Source organism: Notolabrus celidotus, chromosome 9 (assembly GCF_009762535.1).
Source record: "Notolabrus celidotus isolate fNotCel1 chromosome 9, fNotCel1.pri, whole genome shotgun sequence".
NCBI lineage: Eukaryota > Metazoa > Chordata > Actinopteri > Labriformes > Labridae > Notolabrus > Notolabrus celidotus.
The window spans coordinates 1,555,550-1,573,222 of record NC_048280.1 but is presented as its reverse complement, the minus strand read 5'-3'; the positions used below and the strand labels follow the sequence as shown (position 1 = coordinate 1,573,222).

General features: G+C 46.1%; 1 protein-coding gene and 5 non-coding genes across 6 annotated transcripts; 3 read left to right on the top strand and 3 right to left on the bottom strand.

The window, feature by feature from the left end:
- Positions 1-1,310: 1,310 nt before the first annotated feature.
- Positions 1,311-1,416, top strand: LOC117819649. The gene has a single exon (XR_004632587.1). It is a non-coding gene; the product is annotated as a U6 spliceosomal RNA (small nuclear RNA).
- A 1,687-nt stretch (positions 1,417-3,103) lies between these two features.
- Positions 3,104-3,209, bottom strand: LOC117819648. The gene has a single exon (XR_004632586.1). It is a non-coding gene; the product is annotated as a U6 spliceosomal RNA (small nuclear RNA).
- A 1,995-nt stretch (positions 3,210-5,204) lies between these two features.
- Positions 5,205-5,310, top strand: LOC117819646. Its single transcript, XR_004632584.1, has one exon. It is a non-coding gene; the product is annotated as a U6 spliceosomal RNA (small nuclear RNA).
- Positions 5,311-6,992: 1,682 nt separating this feature from the next.
- LOC117819645 lies at positions 6,993-7,098 on the bottom strand. The gene has a single exon (XR_004632583.1). It is a non-coding gene; the product is annotated as a U6 spliceosomal RNA (small nuclear RNA).
- Positions 7,099-8,856: 1,758 nt separating this feature from the next.
- LOC117819643 lies at positions 8,857-8,962 on the top strand. The gene has a single exon (XR_004632582.1). It is a non-coding gene; the product is annotated as a U6 spliceosomal RNA (small nuclear RNA).
- Positions 8,963-10,364: 1,402 nt separating this feature from the next.
- Positions 10,365-16,416, bottom strand: gstt2 (glutathione S-transferase theta 2). The gene is made up of 5 exons (XM_034691692.1): positions 16,154-16,416; positions 13,261-13,348; positions 13,003-13,153; positions 12,669-12,845; positions 10,365-11,153 (listed from the first exon to the last, which is right to left on the bottom strand). The coding sequence occupies exons 1-5, from the start codon at positions 16,275-16,277 to the stop codon at positions 11,007-11,009; spliced, it is 687 nt and encodes a 228-aa protein (XP_034547583.1). The 5' UTR covers positions 16,278-16,416; the 3' UTR covers positions 10,365-11,006.
- Positions 16,417-17,673: the final 1,257 nt, after the last annotated feature.

Below are 17,673 nucleotides of genomic sequence, written 5' to 3'. Positions count from 1 at the left end.
AGTCCAGCTGTATGAAGTTGGCTGTATGAAGCTGGCTGCATGAGTCCAGCTGTATGAAGCTGGCTGCTTGAGTCCAGCTGTTTGAAGCTGGCTGTATGCGGCCAGCTGTATGAAGCTGGCTGTATGAAGCCGGCTGTATGAAGCTGACTGTATGAAGCCAGCTGTATGAAGCTGGCTGTATGAAGCCAGCTGTATGAAGCTGGCTGTATGAGTCTGGCTGTATGAAGCTGGCTGTATGAGTCCAACTGTATGAGTCTGGCTGTATGAAGCTGGCTGTATGAGTCTGACTGTATGAAGCTGACTGTATGAAGCCAGCTGTATGAAGCCAGCTTTATGAAGCCAGCTGTATGAAGCCAGCTGTATGAGTCTGGCTGTATGAAGCTGGCTGTATGAGTCCAGCTGTATGAAGCTGGCTGTATGAAGCCGGCTGTATGAAGCTGGCTGTATGAGTCCAGCTGTATGAAGCTGACTGTATGAGTCCAGCTGTATGAAGCTGACTGTATGAGTCCAGCTGTATGAAGCTGGCTGTATGAAGCCGGCTGTATGAAGCTGACTGTATGAGTCCAGCTGTATGAAGCTGACTGTATGAGTCTGGCTGTATGAAGCTGACTGTATGAGTCCAGCTGTATGAAGCTGGCTGTATGAAGCCGGCTGTATGAAGCTGACTGTATGAGTCCAGCTGTATGAAGCTGACTTTATGAGTCCAACTGTATGAGTCCAGCTGTATGAAGCCAGCTGTATGAAGCCGGCTGTATGAGTCTGGCTGTATGAAGCTGGCTGTATGAAGCCGGCTGTATGAAGCTGACTGTATGAGTCCAGCTGTATGAAGCTGGCTGTATGAGTCTGGCTGTATGAAGCTGGCTGTATGAGTCCAACTGTATGAGTCCAGCTGTATGAAGCTGACTGTATGAGTCTGACTGTATGAAGCTGGCTGTATGAAGCTGGCTGTATGAAGCTGACTGTATGAGTCTGGCTGTATGAAGCTGGCTGTATGAAGCTGGCTGTATGAGTCCAGGTGTATGAAGCTGGCTGACGTAGCCCTTGTGTGCCTGAATTTCCCAGCATGCCTTTCTGGTGTCCCAAAGAACCAGAATCAACCCGGATCAAGCCAGAACTGGTCACACTGAGCCACTGTGACTACTATCAGGAGAAGAACACACAACAGAGCATCCAGTCCTCTATGTGTAGGGTGTTCTTTCATTGATTAGAAGCAGTTTAATTCCCACTAAGGTCCATGAGAGGTGCACCATGGACTAGGGGGGGTCCTGGGACAGTGGACTACATATCCAGCTGAGGTTTTGGAGAAGTTTGTGTTAGTTCTCTAACACATATATTAAAATTGGAACGATACAGAGAAGATTAGCATGGCCCCTGCGCAAGGATGACACGCAAATTCGTGAAGCGTTCCTTCTTTTGTCCTTAAAATTATGATTTTTACTGATTTTTAATTTTTCATGGCCTCACGCGGTGAAACAGCGGCGCCCCGCGGCCGCGGCAGGAGCGGCGCACTGCGGTGAGAGCGGCGCACTGCGGTGAGAGCGGCAGAGCCTCTGTGCCACACTCTGTCAACAAACTCTGATTCAAAGTGTTTATCCGAGGAAAACTAGAACAAAACCCACTGAGACCTGCTCTGTTCTTCCTCCCTTCATGTTGTTGGGGTCTTCTGGTTCTGACATGGACCCTGCAGACTTGTGCTCGGTGGTTGAGTCGAGGAGGACTGGTTTCCAAGGGGGAAACTGTTTACAGTATTTCTCTCTTGCTAAAACATGTTTCTTGACATCCACCACGCTTTTCTGAACACTCAGCACAAAACACAATTTTCAAACTACATTCACCAAACCTCTGACTCTTCCTGCAAAACCAAACCATGTTGTCAGATCAAACCCTGAGTCAATCAGAATTAAAACCATACTGAGCAATCATTACACACTACATCCAAACACTGAAAACACAACACTCAGGACATGAAGCTGTAGAAATCATGTTTATTGTTCACAGTAGGATCAATGAATGTAGCTCCTGTAGCTCCTGCTCCTTATGTTGGTTTCCTCTCATCATGAGCCACAAGTGTGATCAGTTTGAGTGGTTGTGTTTAAGCTGTGACTCCTGTGCTTCAAATGTGTTTCACTTTTTCTACCTGTGCTTACCTTTATGCAACACAAGAGCATCACTGTGCAGCATGTGTGTTAGTGAGTGAGACTGTGTTTGTTGTGTCTAACAGGTGGAAAGTGCTTCTGGTTTTATCCCAAAGAGGGACGGATTCATTACATGGGTTCAGGGCTCTAAGGACTCTGGTTCAGATGATAGGGTTTAGTGTTTTAGCAGCTCAGAGATTCTGGACTCAGTTATTTTTTCACCTCTGGTTTAAACTGAAGCTCTCAGTTTTAAAGAGACCTCATGAAAAAGAACAGATCAGAGGTGGTTCTGGATCAGGACGATCAGGACCTGGTTTAACGGCCGACACGGAGGTGACGAATGTGACGCTGACTTCATGTGAGTGCAGCTGCAGCTTGTAGACACATTTCAGAGAAGAGATGATTTCAGTGTTTTTCTGATGGAAACGTTGGAGAGAAAAACATCTGTTCTGTAGAAATATTTCATCAACAGTCTGAATTGACATGAAAACATGTTTGTCTTTACAAACGGACATTAAACCGATAGAGTTATTGGACCTTTAGAGTTTGATTCTACAAGTTACATTTATCGAGCCCACACATGAGAAGTCTTAGAGACGAGATCTGGACATAGAAGAGGTGAAGAGACGGAGTCTGAACCACATTTGATGCTAGAATAAAACAGGAGTTTCCCCCTTGGAAACCAGTCCTCCTCGACTCAACCACCGAGCACAAGTCTGCAGGGTCCATGTCAGAACCAGAAGACCCCAACAACATGAAGGGAGGAAGAACAGAGCAGGTCTCAGTGGGTTTTGTTCTAGTTTTCCTCGGATAAACACTTTGAATCAGAGTTTGTTGACAGAGTATGGCACAGAGGCTCTGCCGCTCTCACCGCAGTGCGCCGCTCCTGCCGCGGCCGCGGGGCGCCGCTGTTTCACCGCGTGAGGCCATGAAAAATTAAAAATCAGTAAAAATCATAATTTTAAGGACAAAAGAAGGAACGCTTCACGAATTTGCGTGTCATCCTTGCGCAGGGGCCATGCTAATCTTCTCTGTATCGTTCCAATTTTAATATATGTGTTAGAGAACTAACACAAACTTCTCCAAAACCTCAGCTGGATATGTAGTCCACTGTCCCAGGACCCCCCCTAGTCCATGGTGCACCTCTCATGGACCTTAGTGGGGATTAAACTGCTTCTAATCAATGAAAGAACACCCTACACATAGAGGACTGGATGCTCTGTTATGTGTTCTTCTCCTGATAGTAGTCACAGTGGCTCAGTGTGACCCGTTCTGGCTTGACCCGGGTTGATTCTGGTTCTTTGGGACACCAGAAAGGCATGCTGGGAAATTCAGGCACACAAGGGCTACATCAGACCATGTCAGACCACTGGGATCGGAAGGCTGCAGGGCTGAGAACAAAAGGCTGTAGCAGAGCCGCCCCTTTGTCAGTGCTCCAGGACAGCTGCATGAAGCTGGCTGCATGAGTCCAGCTTTATGAGGCCAGCTGCACGAGTCCAGCTTTAAGAAGCTGGCTGTATGAAGCTGGCTGTATGAGTCCAGCTTTAAGAAGCTGGCTGTATGAAGCTGGCTGTATGAGTTCCGCTGTATGAAGCTGGCTGTATGAAGCTGGCTGTATGAAGCTGGCTGTATGAGTCCCGCTGTATGAAGCTGGCTGCATGAGTCCAGCTGTATGAAGCTGGCTGTATGAAGCCGGCTGTATGAAGCTGGCTTCATACAGCCAGCTGTATGAAGCCAGCTGTATGAAGCCAGCTGTATGAAGCCAGCTGTATGAAGCTGGCTGTATGAGTCTGGCTGTATGAAGCTGGCTGTATGAGTCCAACTGTATGAAGCTGGCTGTATGAAGCTGGCTGTATGAGTCTGACTGTATGAGTCTGACTGTATGAAGCTGACTGTATGAAGCCAGCTGTATGAAGCCAGCTGTATGAAGCCAGCTGTATGAAGCCAGCTGTATGAAGCCGGCTGTATGAGTCTGGCTGTATGAAGCTGGCTGTATGAGTCCAGCTGTATGAAGCTGGCTTTATGAAGCCGGCTGTATGAAGCTGGCTGTATGAGTCCAGCTGTATGAAGCTGGCTGTATGAGTCCAGCTGTATGAAGCTGGCTGTATGAAGCTGGCTGTATGAAGCCGGCTGTATGAAGCTGACTGTATGAGTCCAGCTGTATGAAGCTGACTGTATGAGTCCAGCTGTATGAAGCTGGCTGTATGAAGCCGGCTGTATGAAGCTGACTGTATGAGTCCAGCTGTATGAAGCTGACTGTATGAGTCCAGCTGTATGAAGCTGGCTGTATGAAGCTGGCTGTATGAAGCCGGCTGTATGAAGCTGACTGTATGAGTCCAGCTGTATGAAGCTGACTGTATGAGTCCAGCTGTATGAAGCTGGCTGTATGAAGCCGGCTGTATGAAGCTGACTGTATGAGTCCAGCTGTATGAAGCTGACTTTATGAGTCCAGCTGTATGAAGCCAGCTGTATGAAGCCGGCTGTATGAGTCTGGCTGTATGAAGCCGGCTGTATGAGTCTGGCTGTATGAAGCTGGCTGTATGAGTCCAACTGTATGAGTCCAGCTGTATGAAGCCAGCTGTATGAAGCCGGCTGTATGAGTCCAGCTGTATGAAGCCGGCTGTATGAGTCTGGCTGTATGAAGCTGGCTGTATGAGTCCAACTGTATGAGTCCAGCTGTATGAAGCTGACTGTATGAGTCTGGCTGTATGAAGCTGGCTGTATGAAGCTGGCTGTATGAAGCTGGCTGTATGAAGCTGGCTGTATGAGTCCAGGTGTATGAAGCTGGCTGACGTAGCCCTTGTGTGCCTGAATTTCCCAGCATGCCTTTCTGGTGTCCCAAAGAACCAGAATCAACCCGGGTCAAGCCAGAACGGGTCACACTGAGCCACTGTGACTACTATCAGGAGAAGAACACACAACAGAGCATCCAGTCCTCTATGTGTAGGGTGTTCTTTCATTGATTAGAAGCAGTTTAATTCCCACTAAGGTCCATGAGAGGTGCACCATGGACTAGGGGGGGTCCTGGGACAGTGGACTACATATCCAGCTGAGGTTTTGGAGAAATTTGTGTTAGTTCTCTAACACATATATTAAAATTGGAACGATACAGAGAAGATTAGCATGGCCCCTGCGCAAGGATGACACGCAAATTCGTGAAGCGTTCCTTCTTTTGTCCTTAAAATTATGATTTTTACTGATTTTTAATTTTTCATGGCCTCACGCGGTGAAACAGCGGCGCCCCGCGGCCGCGGCAGGAGCGGCGCACTGCGGTGAGAGCGGCAGAGCCTCTGTGCCACACTCTGTCAACAAACTCTGATTCAAAGTGTTTATCCGAGGAAAACTAGAACAAAACCCACTGAGACCTGCTCTGTTCTTCCTCCCTTCAAGTTGTTCGGGTCTTCTGGTTCTGACATGGACCCTGCAGACTTGTGCTCGGTGGTTGAGTCGAGGGGGACTGGTTTCCAAGGGGGAAACTGTTTACAGTATTTCTCTCTTGCTAAAACATGTTTCTTGACATCCACCACGCTTTTCTGAACACTATCAGCACAAAACACAATTTTCAAACTACATTCACCAAACCTCTGACTCTTCCTGCAAAACCAAACCATGTTGTCAGATCAAACCCTGAGTCAATCCGAATTAAAACCATACTGAGCAATCATTACACACTACATCCAAACACTGAAAACACAACACTCAGGACATGAAGCTGTAGAAATCATGTTTATTGTTCACAGTAGGATCAATGAATGTAGCTCCTGTAGCTCCTGCTCCTTATGTTGGTTTCCTCTCATCATGAGCCACAAGTGTGATCAGTTTGAGTGGTTGTGTTTAAGCTGTGACTCCTGTGCTTCAAATGTGTTTCACTTTTTCTACCTGTGCTTACCTTTATGCAACACAAGAGCATCACAGTGCAGCATGTGTGTTAGTGAGTGAGACTGTGTTTGTTGTGTCTAACAGGTGGAAAGTGCTTCTGGTTTTATCCCAAAGAGGGACGGATTCATTACATGGGTTCAGGGCTCTAAGGACTCTGGTTCAGATGATAGGGTTTAGTGTTTTAGCAGCTCAGAGATTCTGGACTCAGTTATTTTTTCACCTCTGGTTTAAACTGAAGCTCTCAGTTTTAAAGAGACCTCATGAAAAAGAACAGATCAGAGGTGGTTCTGGATCAGGACGATCAGGACCTGGTTTAACGGCCGACTCGGAGGTGACGAATGTGACGCTGACTTCATGTGAGTGCAGCTGCAGCTTGTAGACACATTTCAGAGAAGAGATGATTTCAGTGTTTTTCTGATGGAAACGTTGGAGAGAAAAACATCTGTTCTCTTCGGGGTCGGTAGAAATATTTCATCAACAGTCTGAATTGACATGAAAACATGTTTGTCTTTACAAACGGACATTAAACCGATACAGTTATTGGACCTTTAGAGTTTGATTCTACAAGTTACATTTATCGAGCCCACACATGAGAAGTCTTAGAGACGAGATCTGGACATAGAAGAGGTGAAGAGACGGAGTCTGAACCACATTTGATGCTAGAATAAAACAGGAGTTTCCCCCTTGGAAACCAGTCCTCCTCAAGTCTGCAGGGTCCATGTCAGAACCAGAAGACCCCAACAACATGAAGGGAGGAAGAACAGAGCAGGTCTCAGTGGGTTTTGTTCTAGTTTTCCTCGGATAAACACTTTGAATCAGAGTTTGTTGACAGAGTGTGGCACAGAGGCTCTGCCGCTCTCACCGCAGTGCGCCGCTCTCACCGCAGTGCGCCGCTCCTGCCGCGGCCGCGGGGCGCCGCTGTTTCACCGCGTGAGGCCATGAAAAATTAAAAATCAGTAAAAATCATAATTTTAAGGACAAAAGAAGGAACGCTTCACGAATTTGCGTGTCATCCTTGCGCAGGGGCCATGCTAATCTTCTCTGTATCGTTCCAATTTTAATATATGTGTTAGAGAACTAACACAAACTTCTCCAAAACCTCAGCTGGATATGTAGTCCACTGTCCCAGGACCCCCCCTAGTCCATGGTGCACCTCTCATGGACTTTAGTGAGAATTAAACTGCTTCTAATCAATGAAAGAACACCCTACACATAGAGGACTGGATGCTCTGTTATGTGTTCTTCTCCTGATAGTAGTCACAGTGGCTCAGTGAGACCAGTTCTGGCTTGACCCAGGTTGATTCTGGTTCTTTAGGACACCAGAAAGGCATGCTGGGAAATTCAGGCACACAAGGGCTACATCAGACCATGTCAGACCACTGGGATCGGAAGGCTGCAGGGCTGAGAACAAAAGGCTGTAGCAGAGCCGCCCCTTTGTCAGTGCTCCAGGACAGCTGCATGAAGCTGGCTGCATGAGTCCAGCTTTATGAGGCCAGCTGCATGAGTCCAGCTTTAAGAAGCTGGCTGTATGAAGCTGGCTGTATGAAGCTGGCTGTATGAGTCCCGCTGCATGAGTCCAGCTGTATGAAGCTGGCTGCATGAGTCCAGCTGTATGAAGCTGGCTGCATGAGTCCAGCTGTATGAAGCTGACTGTATGCGGCCAGCTGTATGAAGCCGGCTGTATGAAGCCGGCTGTATGAAGCCGGCTGTATGAAGCCGGCTGTATGAAGCCGGCTGTATGAAGCTGGCTGTATGAGTCCCGCTGCATGAGTCCAGCTGTATGAAGCTGGCTGCATGAGTCCAGCTGTATGAAGCTGACTGTATGCGGCCAGCTGTATGAAGCCAGCTGTATGAAGCTGGCTGTATGCGGCCAGCTGTATGAAGCTGGCTGTATGAAGCTGGCTGTATGAAGCTGGCTGTATGAAGCTGGCTGTATGAAGCTGGCTGTATGAAGCTGGCTGTATGAAGCCAGCTGTATGAAGCTGGCTGTATGAAGCCAGCTGTATGAAGCTGGCTGTATGAAGCTGGCTGTATGAAGCTGACTGTATGAAGCTGACTGTATGAAGCTGACTGTATGAAGCTGACTGTATGAAGCCAGCTGTATGAAGCCAGCTGTATGAAGCTGGCTGTATGAAGCCAGCTGTATGAAGCCAGCTGTATGAAGCTGGCTGTATGAAGCCAGCTGTATGAAGCTGACTGTATGAAGCTGGCTGTATGAAGCTGGCTGTATGAAGCTGGCTGTATGAAGCCGGCTGTATGAAGCTGGCTGTATGAAGCCAGCTGTATGAAGCTGGCTGTATGAAGCCAGCTGTATGAAGCTGGCTGTATGAAGCCAGCTGTATGAAGCTGGCTGTATGAAGCTGGCTGTATGAGTCTGACTGTATGAAGCTGGCTGTATGAAGCTGGCTGTATGAAGCTGGCTGTATGAAGCCAGCTGTATGAAGCTGACTGTATGAAGCCAGCTGTATGAAGCCAGCTGTATGAAGCCGGCTGTATGAAGCTGGCTGTATGAAGCCGACTGTATGAAGCTGACTGTATGAAGCTGGCTGTATGAGTCTGGCTGTATGAAGCTGACTGTATGAAGCTGGCTGTATGAAGCTGGCTGTATGAGTCTGACTGTATGAAGCTGGCTGTATGAAGTCCACCATCCCCCACTGACCCCTGAGGGGTCTGAGTGTGTCCCAGAGCACTGACAAAAGGGGGGGCTCCTCTATGCGTAGGGTGTTCTTTCATTGATTAGAAGCAGTTTAATCCCCACTAAGGTCCATGAGAGGTGCACCATGGACTAGGGGGGGTCCTGGGACAGTGGACTACATATACATCTGAGGTTTTGGAGAAGTATGTGTTAGTTCTCTAACACATATATTAAAATTGGAACGATACAGAGAAGATTAGCATGGCCCCTGCGCAAGGATGACACGCAAATTCGTGAAGCGTTCCTTCTTTTGTCCTTAAAATTATGATTTTTACTGATTTTTAATTTTTCATGGCCTCACGCGGTGAAACAGCGGCGCCCCGCGGCCGCGGCAGGAGCGGCGCACTGCGGTGAGAGCGGCAGAGCCTCTGTGCCACACTCTGTCAACAAACTCTGATTCAAAGTGTTTATCCGAGGAAAACTAGAACAAAACCCACTGAGACCTGCTCTGTTCTTCCTCCCTTCATGTTGTTGGGGTCTTCTGGTTCTGACATGGACCCTGCAGACTTGAGGAGGACTGGTTTCCAAGGGGGAAACTCCTGTTTTATTCTAGCATCAAATGTGGTTCAGACTCCGTCTCTTCACCTCTTCTATGTCCAGATCTCGTCTCTAAGACTTCTCATGTGTGGGCTCGATAAATGTAACTTGTAGAATCAAACTCTAAAGGTCCAATAACTGTATCGGTTTAATGTCCGTTTGTAAAGACAAACATGTTTTCATGTCAATTCAGACTGTTGATGACTCTGTCCTCTTTCTGTCCTCTCTCTGTCCTCACTCCCTGTCCTCTTTCTGTCTTCTCTCTGTCCTCACTCTCTGTCCTCTTTCTGTCCTCTCTCTGTCCTAACACTCTTTGTCCTCTCTCTCTGTCTTCTGTCGTCTCTCTGTCCTCACTCTGTCCTCTTTCTGTCCTCTCTCTGTCCTCACACTCTTTGTCCTCTCTCTCTGTCTTCTGTCCTCTCTGTCCTCACTCTGTCCTCACTCTCTGTACTCTTTCTGTCCTCCCTCTCTGTCCTCACTCTCTGTCCTCACTCCCTGTCCTCACTCTGTCCTCACTCTCTGTCCTCTTTCTGTCCTCTCTCTGTCCTCAAACTCTTTGTCCTCTCTCTCTGTCTTCTGTCCTCTCTCTGTCCTCACTCTCTGTCCTCACTCCCTGTCCTCACTCTGTCCTCACTCTCTGTACTCCTTCTGTCCTCACTCTCTGTCCTCACTCTCTGTCCTCCCTCTCTGTCCTCCCTCTCTGTCCTCACTCTCTGTCCTCTCTCTGTCCTCACTCTCTGTCCTCTCTCTGTCCTCCCTCTCTGTCCTCTGTCCTCTTTCTGTCATCACTCTCTGTCCTCTCTCTGTCCTCCCTCTCTGTCCTCACTCTGTCCTCACTCTCTGTCCTCCCTCTCTGTCCTCACTCTCTGTCCTCACTCTCTGTCCTCTGTCCTCTCTCTGTCCTCACTCTCTGTCCTTACTCCATTTGTGCAAACAATTTGCACCATTGGTACCATTCGTGCCTCCAGACCACTCCCTGGTCTATTTGCATCTCTGCATTGACTTTTCATGTAATTCATTTGTTTGGTGTGAACACAGCATAAGCTTATAGCAGCATAACTAATGTTGCGTTCACACCAAACAGCAGCAGGTCAACAGATCAGACAGACGAGAAGAAGTTTTGTGAAAATAAATCTCTTAAACTTTATTATTTTAATTACAAGAATGATTTAAAGGCAGGGTGAACTGCAGACCTCTGAGACCTGCTGACATTTCATTCACAAAAATCAACATGTTAGTCACAGAGAGAAAAACGAGACCTCAACAATCCACTTCTCAGACTTTAAAGCGCTCCAGTTTTAAAAGAGCTGACTGATCACATGGTCTTGAATCAGGTCTTTGTCCACTAAACCTGGAGAAGCAGGATCCTGTTTTAATGATAAGCTCTAAATGTTCAAACTGTGATGTAAGACTAGGATTATGAATATATTCTCCTGTGATTATTTATACTTTAAATCATCTGCTGTAAAGCTGCTGTCATGATCAACAAGCGAGTATCACATGAGACAGCTTTCTTACGATCCTTTAAAAACCCGGGTATTAATCAGCTTCATTGATACGACACGTCTTCAACCACTGAATCATGACAGCTCAAAAATGAGTCAAACATTTTCAAATCTATGCGAGTTTAAACCTTTCTGCTCATGAGATCTGAAGAAAGCTGCAGGATTATTGATTATAAGTGAGGTTAGCCCGTCCTTCATTCAGGCCCCGCCTCTCCGCGTGACATCACTCCGGAGATCCGCCCCTCTGCGATGATGTCACAGCTTGGCTTTGCGGCGGTCCCTGACGGCGTACAGAGCAGCGTGCGCTTGGTCGAAGGACTCCCCCACAGCAGACTGGACTCTGCTTTTCCAGCTCTGCAGTAGAGGGCGCTGCTTCAGGACGTCTCTGCCTCCTCCAATCGGCTGCAGAGAGAGAGAGAGACACACTGAGCATGCTCAGAAGGGACGACCAAAGAGAAGGCAACAACAGATGAATCACAGACTGCATCATGACGGCTTTAAACTCCAGATGAAACACTTAAAGCTACTTGTACTGGCTGGCTGTAGAGTAAGTCATGAACCCCGCCTCCTCCATGTGAACAGATGGAACATGGCTCAAACTATAAAAATCTAAATAAACACTAAATAAAGTTTAAAGTTTCTCAAGCATGGTTTCTGTTTTTGTTTTTTCTTCCATGCTTTTCTGCTGGGAAACGGTGGATTGCTCTCTCTCGGTGGGGGGCGGGTCTTTGCCCCAAGGGGAGGAGTTTAAGTATCTCAGGGTCTTGTTCCTGAGTGGGGGTAAAATCGAACACGAGATGGACAGGCGGGTTGGTGCAGCGTCAGCAGTGATGCGGGCGTTGCACTGGACTGTTGTGGGGAAGAGGGAGCTGAGCCTCTATCTGTCTTTCCAGACCCAACTCGGTCGAGGCATGATGTGTGTCTAACATGAGTCTGGTCCTGCTGGAGGTTTCTGCCTGTTAAAAGGAAGTTTTTCCTCTCCACTGTAACTAGCTAAATACTGTGATGTGCAATGCTCATGATGGATTAAGGTGGGGTCAGACTGAGTCTTACCCTGTCTTGGTGTTGGGTCTCTGTTCATAATTTGACATAGAGTGGTCTAGACCTCCTATGTTTGTAAAAGCGTATTGAGATAACGTTTGTTGTGATTTGGCGCTATACAAATAAAGATTGATTGATTGATTGAGCCGGAATACAAAGCTTTCAATTTACCCGTTGGTCTACGTTCCAACCCTCACTTATGGTCTTGAGCTCTGGGTCATCTGGCAAAAATAGAAGTCTTGTGTATCTGATCCGTTGGGTTCCAACCTGCCGGATCAGAGACGGAGCTGGAACGCAACGGAGCGGATCCAGTGGAAGTTAACACATTGACTAGAATACAAACCTATCAGATCCAGTGCTGTGACGGATCGAAGACGGTCTGGAGACGGATCAGGTGGAATTTGGCCTTAAGATCTTGGATACAAGCGGCTGAAATGAACTTCCTCTGAAGGGTGTTATAGAGAGGATCAGGAGCTCAGACATCCAGAGGGAGCTCTGAGTAGAGTCACTGCTCCTTCGTGTCGAAAGGAGTCAGCTGAGGTGGTTCGGGCATCTGATAAGGATGCCTCCCTTTAGAGATGTTCCGGGCACGTCCAACTGGGAGAAGGTCCCGGGAAGACCCAGAACTCAGTGGAGGGATTATATATCCCACCTGGTCTGGGATCGCCTCTTGATTCACCAGGAGGATCTGGAAAGTGTTGCTGGGGAGAGGGATGTCTAGGTCAATTTGCTTGGACTACTACCGCCACGATTCAACCCTGGTTAAGCGGGCCTAGAAAAAGGGTGTGGCATCATGATTGACAGCTCTGTGGACCAATGGGGTTAGAGTAAAGGAGGAGTAGTGAGAGGAAACATAAAAACATCAGCGCCTCTCACCTGCATGAGCTCACAGATGGCGAGCAGGTCGGCCAGAGTGATGTCATCGCCGCAGAGGAACGGCTGTCTGCGCAGAAACATGGACTCCAGTTTGTCCAGAGTGTCATCGAGCTGAGAGAGAGCGCGATTCAAACTCGCCGTGTCCGCCGGAGAGCCCGTCTGAGCCGGGAGGAGCACCTGAGACAGAACGGAGGAGGAGCTTAACGCCTAAACATAACCTCTCCTGGAGCAGGTGAGCTGTGCTGTACCAGTCCTCACGAGTATATAAGAACGACTTTGCGTGTGTGTGTGTGTGTGTGTGTGTGTGTGTGTGTGTGTGTGTGTGTGTGCGTACCTCCATTATAAAGACTTTGGCAGCATGTGGTCGGGTGTTGGTGTGATGCCAGGCCGTGTATTCGTCCACTTTGGCTCGTCTTTCTGGATGCAGAGGATACCAGTGCTCAGGGATGTTATATTTGGTGGCCAGGTATTTCATGATGGCATCACTACAACAGACACACACACACAGACACACAGACACACACACACATTAGACCCACAGTATCAGAGCATACAATAAAAATGTGTCTAAACATCCTTGATTGACTGGTACCTCTCAGTGAGGACGAAGCCGTTGTCGTCCATCACAGGGACTTTCTGCATGGGGTTCAACTTAGTGAAGTCCGGACTCCTCTGTTCTCCTGCACACATGGGAGAGAAGAAAACCCCCAGCTCAACCAAACTCCATTCAGATATCACAGCATTTAGTGCTGCCTTCATGACGTACGACGACGTTATATTTCTGCGGTCATACATGCAGCGCACGGATAATCCACCAGGGGTGATTGAATCAAGCACCAGTAGGCCGCTGACTTGAGACATCCACAATGGCAGCTGTGGATCGGCGACCCACGAGTGATTTGAAAACGTTTAGGAATATTTCTCTACCTCCTCCCTCTTGGTCATATCTTCCATAAACACAAGATTAAATTCCACTGCTACAAGGATGACACCCAGCTCTACCTGTCCACCAAACCCACCTCCTCTCTCCCTTCAGCCTCCCTTTTCGACGGTCTTCATGACATCACATCCTGGCTCATCAACAACTTCCTCAAACTGAACCGTGATATAACAGAGGGTCTTCTCGTTGGCACCAAATCCACCCTTTCAAAAAAACATCAACCTCTCCATCCTCACTGACAACTCCTCCGTCTCCTCCTCCGACAGCACACTGTCATTCCAGTCCCACATCACTAATGTCACCCAGTCAGGGTACTTCAATCTCTGTAACATCTCTCGCCTGCGTCCGTCTCTCTCCCTCAACAGTATCGCCATTTTGGTTCACCAGACAAATCCATCCATAAACTTCAAATGGTACAAAATCCTGCTGCCCACTTCCTCACCAGAACCCCCTCCAACTGCCACATCACACCTGTCCTGCAGCAGCTCCACTGGCTTCCCATGAAAGACCGCATCATCTTTAAGATTCTGTTTCTCACTTTCAAGAACATCAACTTTCAAGAACATCAACAACCGAGCTCCTCAGGACCTCATTGAGCTCCTCCATACAAAAATACCCACCAGTAGTATCAGGTCCTCCTCTTCCTCACTTGACCACCATGGGGTCAAGAGCCTTAAACGTCTTGGCCCCCGCCTCTGGAACTCTCTCCCCCAAGACTTACAAAATTCCACCTCTCCCCCTACCTTCATATCCTGCCTAAAAACTCACCTTTTCCACCAAGACTACCCACTTTAATCTGTCTCTATGGGACTGGAATGACCCCCCCCTTTCATTTTGTTAGTATTGCTTTTGTATTCTGTTGTATTTATGTATTTATTTACTGTTGAGTGTTGTTTTTTTACTGTTGGTATGTTGTTAAGTGAACTTGAGTGTCCAGAAAGGCGCCTATTAATAAAATATATTATGATTATTTACTGGAAATCAAAATTGATACAGCAGATATATAAAAGGTCATTTATTATCAAATCTGTCATTTTATTAAATTTCATACATTATGCATTCCATGAAGCAACACAGTTTTTTTTATTATTTAAGAAAACATTAAATGACATAATTAGATATATTTAGAGAACAAATTGAGATATTTATAATGTATATTGTATTTTTTATATATGCAACCTGCTGTATCATGAAGATTGATGACTGGTTGAATGTTGCCTCGGCTCTCTAGTAAATAATTATCTTTTGCTCATTGAATTCCACTAAAAATAAAAAAATTCAGAGAATAAATACACAATACATTAGTTTTTTGATGAAGAATATGTATGACATTGTCGTGCAATATGAAATAAAAATAGATATTCTATATATATATATTTGATATCAATATATCATTATGTCCTACAGTGGCCCTACTGGGAAACAAGATAGATGGAATAACATCCAGAGAATTACAACACTTGATCACGCTAGCATTTCTATCGGTAAAACGGACAATTTTAATGAATTGGAAGGTAAGAAAGGCAAAATGTTTTGATATAGACAGCTGGCTTAAAGATTATTTAGAACTGATATCTATGGAGCAAGCAGCATCAGCACTTGTAGATCCAGGCAGTGGCCACAGAGGGTCTTTGAATTTTATTTTATCAGTGATGGATAAAAGACCTTGATGGCTCCTATTGATACTTGACCTGAGTTTTAAACCCCATGAATTCTTGAATGAACATGAATGTATACATTTTATTTATTTATTTATTTTTCAATTTTCTTTATCTATACACTGAACAATATTTACGCTCCACCCCTTGCTCCCATGTCTTGTCCTGTTGTAGGTTATCAAGTTTATTTGTTTGTATGTATATTTGTTTGTTTGTTTAGACCTTGTCCAGTCAGAGTTGTGTTGTTGTATTATAATTTTGTTTAATAAAAAAAAAAAAAAAAAAAAAATATATATATATATATATATATTCTAGTTTAAATTATTTGGGGACAATTTTCAAGGAAACTCAAATGTTGTTTTTATACGTTTGTTTGTTTAAAAAAAGAAGAAAAACTTCGAACAATAAATTGCACCAAAATACCTGATGTATCAAATATGATACAAATTAAAACTCATATTTTATTTCTTTGTTTAATTTGTCAGAAGGTTCAATAAACACTCAGTTTTTAAAGAGTTGGAACATTCTGACATGGATTTGATGGTTCAGGCTTTAAAGGGTTAAATTATTTTACAGCCGAATTCTTCAGAAGACATGTAAAGGTCGTGTTTATGCATTATTTTTATTATTACAGGATTAATTGTTAAATCTGAAGTGGAAACCTTCAAACTGTGATTTATGTAAGGGGGTCTTGTGGACGCTGAAGCCATAATGTGAAGGGGGTCAAAGTTCTTCAGGGCAGAGGTCATGAACACAGAAACCATCAGAGAGTCTGAAACTTTAGACTTGATGCTTCACTAACACTGACACTGACACTAACCCTGACTACAGGTGGATTACACACAGGTAATAAGGTGAGTTAGTCCTGCAGAGAGTCCGCAGCTCACCTCTCCTCAGAGCCACGGTCCGGACCGTGTGGGGGACCTGGTTGCAGCTGAGCAGGATCTGGACCGCGCGGCACGGCTGCGACAAGAGGTCCAGGTAGACCTCCACCAGGCGACGGGCTGCCATCGAGACTGGGCTTTAACTTAAAGGTGAAAACTGGGAAATAAAGACAGGAGTGAAGGAAACAGCTGTCCTTCTTCCTCTGTGAGTCTGCTGTCTGTCACTGGCCTCTCCTGCAGTGCTGCGCCCCTACAGGCCGAGCAGGGTACTGCAGAGGATTCGAACAGAGCAGAGTTAAAGAAGGGAAGTTTATTTATAAAGCAGCATTTATACAAAGATCCGTACTAACACGTTGTTGAAACATTAAGATTATTTATTGATCTAAAGTGACTTATGTTTACATTTTTTAGAAACAGTCCCAGTGATTCCTCGTCAGTGAGGGTAATAAAATCAATCATTTAAGCAATTCTTTTCTTTAATGAACACCAAGCGGCAACCTCCGGTCTAAAAATATGAGTCCAATGCGGAAGTGTTAAAAGCTGCAGTTCATCGACGATCCGCTTGAGGCTGGCTCCGGAAGTACCAGAAGTCACATACACATGAATGGGGAAAAGACGATCTTTGCAGCATTAATAAACATGTTTACAGCCTGGTACAAAAGATGAGTGTAGTCTGAATAGCTCATTTCTAGATGTCCTCTCACTGTGAGGGGGGTGAATTTTTTTCTAATTCGGTAATTTAGAAGATATTGAGATTACCAGTCTTCCAATGAGAGGCTCAGCTGCCTGCAGGAACACTGCAGCTGTTGGCTAGGAGGCTCAAAGCCCGCCTCTTTACGTCACACTGGCCCAAGAGTACCCAAGCGGCAAACTCCGGTCTCAAACGATGAAGCCAATGCGGAAGTGATATAAACTGCAATACATCGAAAATCCGCTTGAGGCTGGCTGCAGAAACACCGGAAACCACATAGACATGAATGGGAAAAAGACGATCTTTGCAGCATTAATAAACATGTTTACAGCCTGGTTCAAAAAACGGCTTGGCCCTACAACGCTAATCTCTCTAATGGCACACACTGTACGGGGGGTGAATTTTTTTCTAACGTGACGGTTAAGAAGATATTAAGATTACGAGTTTTGCCCAAATAAGGACATGACTGACGTGACTCCCGGTCGGGAACACACAGCCATTGGCTAAGAGACTCACACTACGTCACACTCTGCCTAGTTGAGTTCCGCATTACCAATATGGCTGCCGCCGTCGATTGGCTTCAAAACAGCTCTCAGGAACAGATGGGTGACGTCACGGATACTACGTCCATATTTTTTACAGTCTCTGAGAGTACCCTACTGCAGGCAAGATGGCGCCGCCACAACATCCACACCGGAAGTCCATACCGGAAGTCCATACCGGAAGTTACAAAGCTAAAAACGTTGCAATAACATCCACACCGGAAGTCCATACCGGAAGTTACAAAAATAAAAGCCTTCAAAAAAAATAAAAGCCTTGAAAAACAGGAACG